The sequence below is a fragment of the Anopheles cruzii genome, chromosome X, assembly GCF_943734635.1.
Source record: "Anopheles cruzii chromosome X, idAnoCruzAS_RS32_06, whole genome shotgun sequence".
In the NCBI taxonomy this organism is placed as follows: Eukaryota; Metazoa; Arthropoda; class Insecta; order Diptera; family Culicidae; genus Anopheles; species Anopheles cruzii.
The window spans coordinates 2,770,253-2,775,835 of record NC_069143.1 but is presented as its reverse complement, the minus strand read 5'-3'; the positions used below and the strand labels follow the sequence as shown (position 1 = coordinate 2,775,835).

At 49.6% G+C, this 5,583-nt stretch overlaps 1 protein-coding gene across 1 annotated transcript; it reads right to left on the bottom strand.

The window, feature by feature from the left end:
* Positions 1–580: 580 nt before the first annotated feature.
* Positions 581–3,976, bottom strand: LOC128268862 (uncharacterized). The gene is made up of 2 exons (XM_053006145.1): positions 3,781–3,976; positions 581–3,642 (listed from the first exon to the last, which is right to left on the bottom strand). Exons 1-2 carry the CDS (start codon positions 3,974–3,976, stop codon positions 1,034–1,036), a joined length of 2,805 nt encoding a protein of 934 aa, XP_052862105.1. The 3' UTR covers positions 581–1,033.
* Positions 3,977–5,583: the final 1,607 nt, after the last annotated feature.

The window sequence follows — 5,583 nt, the reverse complement described above, 5'->3', positions numbered from 1 at the left end:
TCGCATCTAGATCTTCATCCTTTTCTTCTTGTAGTTTTGAGAGTACAGAGGATGAATCATCTTGATGCTGAATGCTTTGCTCGGGATTTCTTTTGCGCTCTCTATCACTCACTGTTGACGTATATCGTCCACGTACTTCTGTTCCCCTTTAATCAAGCAATCCTCGTTTACTCTCGTGAAGCGTGGTAAGTAAGGGTAAGGTAAGGGTAGGATGGAGAACCAAGTAGGGTTTTAGTGGGTGGGAACTCGGCAGCGAGGGTGAGTCCATGTCCAGTCGTGCGTTTCCCCTACTTGCAAAATACAAAAAAAGCGTGGTAAGTGACTTATAAAACTGATTACCACACCTAGTGCACACCATATGATTTTTCTGAAGACGAGTGTGTTTCCGTCTTTCTTAACCGATGAATTAAGTGAATGTGGAACTCGGCAACAGTCATTCATTGGTTGTCTGCCGTATCACCTACCAACTTACGGTAAGCAAGATCCTTTAAGGTTGTCCCTACACTTACTTTAACGGTTCCTACACTACGTTGTTCCACTACAAAGAACTACGCAGTTAGTTTCTTTAGTTGTCATTTTCTTAGAACTAACGAATGTCCCTATATATTGTTATTGCTACGTGCGCAGAGCATGACACTTATTAATCGTAGGGCACAGAGTAGTGCAATGGATGTACTCCGTGCCAAAAGGAATTGTGGGAATGCTTTTTCGAAAACAGAGGATATTTTTTTCATCCATCACGCCAAAGTCAAATCATGTTCGACATTCCGGAGTCAGCACCACCCCCGTCCCATTTTCAATCTCTTCCACAGTCACTACCACCCCCGTCCACTGTCTCAATCTGTTTCTCCCTTCCTCTTTTCGTGTTTTCCCCTCTATCTCTCCCTCTTTCTCTCTCTTTATCTCTCTCTATTCATCTCCATCTATCTCTCTTTTTTATCTCAATGTTAACGCACACGCGGCATATCACAAAGCCTAGTGTGAGGCATCGAATGCCGATCCCCTATAATTACCCGGCTCAGTTGGTTCCAAGCTAGTCGACATCACTAATGCCTGCACACTTTTCCTCCTCCAGCATGGCATCCAGCTCATCGGTCAAATTCGCTAGCATGTTACCGATGTCGTTGAGCACGTTAGTGCCGTAGATATCGCCGGTGACCGTGGATGTAACTTCTGCAACAACCTGTGGTTGCTGTGGTTCGTTGGGTGTTGCAACAATTACGCTGCCACTGTCAGCCGACACGGGAGAAAAGGATCCTGGCGCCGCAGGCTTCGTTGTTTGCACTGTTAGACCGGGCGCAGATCCGGACGGAGATTGCTGTTGCAGCGCGCCATTGCAAGTTGCAAGCGTAGTCGTGATGGACCCTGACGATGAAGAAGACGAGGACGAAGTGGACGACGAAGAGGACAATGTGGGCAGCAGAAGTGGATGATGATGTTGCTGTTGTTGCTGCTGCTGCTGCTGCTGCTGACCGAACTGGTGCTCCATTCGATTAAACGACGAGCGCTGCTTGATTGTACCGGCATTTTCATTCGCAAACGGTATCTGGTCAATAGATTCAAGACTCGAGTTAGATTTATTGTCGTGCTGCGTCGATACCTTGTGCACCTCGACCGTCGTCTGATGGGTTTGGCCGGCGTAGCAACCCTCACCGAACGGGCCTGCCGCCAGCGGAAGCAGCGTATGTTGTGTCGGTGGCGATGGCGTCGATTGCGAAGAGTAGCTATGATGAGTGTGGTGGTGGTGGCTATGATGCGATTGCAAAATAATCTGATTATAGTATATAGGTTGCTGCTGCTGCTGCTGTCCACTAGCTGGTTGTATTCCTGCAATCCGCGGTATACTCGAAACTGCACCAGAAGGCTCATCCACAGAAGCAGCAGCATGGATGCCATATTTAGATGGCGTGTGGTGCTGCGCACCAGGGTACGGTGTACCAGAGAAGTTGGAAAAGTGCATTGCATCCAGGGCTGCCGTAGCCATCTCCACGTTTCCAATGTGACCTAACATCGGCGGTAGCGGGAAACCAACACCGGTAGCTGCTGGCTCCGTTCCGCCGTCACCGGCCGGAGGAACGGGACTGCCTGTTGAGGGCGTTCCTCCGCTCGCAACACCTGCCAGTTTCAAATTGTTGGCGACGATTTTTGCGATTGGCCGTTGACGTTGCGGGATTGTAGGGGCCGCGTTAGGTCCCAGAAACGCCAAGCGAGCGCCGTAGCTGTTGCGTTGATGCTGTCGGGGAAGCGTACCTCCGCCCTGAAAGTATTGCTGTTGCTGCTGCTGCTGCTGCTGCTGTTGCTGAGAATGCTTCCAGGTCTGCTGCTGCTGAAGTTGATGCAATGGCACCCCGTGATTGGTTTCACTTCCAGATAGCGCCATCAAGACGGAAGCTTTCTCGTTGGTTGGCGTGATGTCACTATCGTCGTACGAACTGCGTCGATAGATAGCCTGCGAGCCGTCGAAGTGCACATGAGGGTAGGTGATCATCTGTTGATGAAGCTGTTGCTGACGGGAGTGGTGTTGCGGTACGAAAAGTGGATGCTGTTGATGTTGAACGTAGTACATCGCTTCGGAATTATTTATACCATTACCCTCTGCTCGAACAGGTAGTTGCTGACGCAGGAATGTACTGTAGCCACCCGTGCTGGGTGGCGCATTTAGTTGTTGCTGTTGTTGTTGCAGTAGTTTTGCTGAATCTGATCGCAAACCGATACCCATGTCGTCGTTGTGAGTACGGACGCCAACCGTGCCAGTGGAAGCTCGCAAAGTGGTGGGTGAAAGGCCCATCCCGCTGGTCGATGCATATGACGGTGTGTCCATCATCAGTATTTTGCCGCTGATGATGTCTTTCACGCGTTTGATCGCGAGAAGAATCTTTTTCTGGTGCCCCAGCTTTACGATACCGATGTCCTCCAGGTCTTCCCAAGTGAGCTGCGTTACATCGTGTACGGTCTGGTAGCCTTGGGCAAGAAGCGGCTGAACGTATTCTTCCAATCGCAGCAATCGTAACCACTCCTCGATCGAGCCCGGTACGTAAACAGGAAGCGCGTCTGACAGTTTGAGTGCATCGATGTGGCGCTTCAACCGCTCCCGATGATTCGGCTTCCGGATGCCAATGGCTGTCAGATCTTCAGGCGTCATACGCGCGATCGTCGCCAGATCGTAACCGGCGTCCAGAAACAGATAGGTATACTCGTGAAAGTGGATCTCCATGAGCCACTCAGAGATGGCGTCGTGATCGCAGCGGTTGGAGTGATTACTCAACCGATGGCTGCCACAAGTTCCACTGCCGACACCGCTACTGCTTCCGCCGCTACCGGATCCGATTGAGCACGAACTAACCGAGCAGCGGGGAGATGATAAAACACCATAGCTGCCGACACCGCTGACGCTGCGGTTGGAAGAGTTGGACGCCCCGGTCAGGTACGAGGACGCTCGCCCCGAATCGAGACTGGCCGTAGAGTGACGTGAACCGGATCCGGCAGACTCCGACAACGAAACCGGGCTGTCCCTGCCTGGCGATTGCGTCAGATCGATACCCTGATCGTCTAGTCCGTAGTCGATGCCGCCGCCGCCATCCGGCGCACAGCGTAACATTAAACTAGACGGTGCCGTCGAACTATCAATCGTTCTGTCGCTGCCTCTTGCCGAAACGGGTGGGACAAACGTTAGTCCAGTGCCGTGTATAATGGAGGCCCCATTCGGCCCACCCGTGGACGCCGTGCCAGCGACTCCGTCGACTCCAACGCAAACTGAGCCATTGTGGCCCACTCCTGTACCATTCTCTCCGGAGCTTGACAGATCACTCGGACACCCTGCAGCGGATCCCTGCTCAGCCTGTCCACTTTTGCCATTGTTGGACGCAATCTTGCCGTAAATTTCCGGAACGGCTGGTGGCAAAACCTTTTTCACTTGCGGTACTGTTTTCGCTTGTCGAGACATTCCGGCGCCGGTGCTGAGGCTTAACTTTCGCATGGCTACAACGTAAACTGCGATGGCAATGGCAAACAAGCCGAACTCTCCAATGGCGTATGGCGCCGCGGTTGCTGCCGTAGCTGCATGTGCACTGCCGTTCTGTTTTTGACACTTTTGCCGTCACACTGGTTTTCTTCAATTGTTCTGGAGCTGTAACCGATACAAGTTTTTTACTCCTACCTAGCGGTTTGTCTAGCCTGTTGGTAACACACTGCTGGGTCTCGTTTAGAGGGCGGAAACGATTCTCGCTGAGTTGATTAGAGCGTGCTTCCTATGCTCACAATCCGAACGCGACAAAAAGCGTCTCATCCCCCTGGTGATGTGCGATGAAATGTTCTGGAAACAGAAAAAGCGTTAGAATCAGATCCGGACTATGGAGAAGCATATCAAAAGGAACCATAGCCTGTCACAGAATGGACGGGCATGGTTACTTATTTCGCCAAGCAACACAATTTAAACCCCAAGAAACCCAAGCAGGAAGCGACGTACTTAAAAAAAGGTCAACCATTTCGTTCCAATTACACGTTCACACGTTCGATTTTGTTTAAACCATAAAATGCTTTATCGCCTAGCGCAAGGTTTGTTGCCGGTTACGTTTAAGTTGTTTTGTACTATTTCTGCTGATATAGTGCCACCGATATTCACAGCAAAACTTTAAACATTGATAATAGCACTAATGTATACGCCTGGCCACGCTCTGTTGTCACCTTGTTCAATGGTTATTTACTAACAGCTTCCATTTTCCTTCTCATCATCGCCATCGCCTCCCAGCAGCATCCATCAATGCTGCACCGGTCGGTAGCATCTTATCATTACCCTCCAAACGCGAACGATGTTCACACATTGCAAAAGCCTGCTTCTTGCGTTCTCTTTGCCATCGTATGTTTGCACAAACACACAAGGACATGACATGCATGCGTTGCGGCATTTCGCAGGGGCACACCGTGAAGAAGTCGGCTGGAATCATGCATTTAAAATTCTCACGTTTTGAAAACGCAAAGAAGCGAGGAAGAAAATCTCCGCGAACAAATGGCGCGTTGTTTACATCGCCATGGAGTTAATTACAACAAATACGATTAAAGTCGTTAGCAATCGTTCCCCAGATCGATGTGCTCAGTCTGTTTGTCTCCTTTCTCCACGCGATTAGCAACCCACTGGATGCTTATCAATTGTCTGTAAACAAAAATTATAATACATCCCTGAACTATGTGGAAATATACTACAAAAATAACACATCGTAGACGCACATTAAAAGTTTCCTCATTCTAAACGAGGAGCCCTTGAGTTGAGCGATGTGTAACAATGGTTTAAACTATTCTAGGAACCATAAGCGTCATGTTTATCGTAACGTTTCTCCGTACTTGCGTTTTCAAGATATAACAGGACCGCTCAACAGACACAGTTTGCCGCTCAGTGCTGAAGTGCAAAGCAGAGGTAGATATAAGAGATGAGATGAAGAGAAAGAGATGAAGAATGAGAGAAGGGAAAAGATAGGCCAAAAGTGTATCGGGCTTACCGTATCTGTCAAGTGTACCGTCACAGCACGTATGAAATGGACTTCAGCAAAATACACTATTGTTAGCGGTGCATTGTTTCAGCTGAACTAT

Excerpts from the sequence above, each read along its gene's own strand:
- LOC128268862 (XM_053006145.1), bottom strand. The coding sequence starts at position 3,976 with ATGCGAAAGTTAAGCCTCAGCACCGGCGCCGGAATGTCTCGACAAGCG. Across the intron at positions 3,643-3,780 it reads GTCAAGCTCCGGAGAGAATG|GCAGCGACAGAACGATTGAT; the intron begins GTACAGGAGTGG and ends TTTCGGCAAGAG.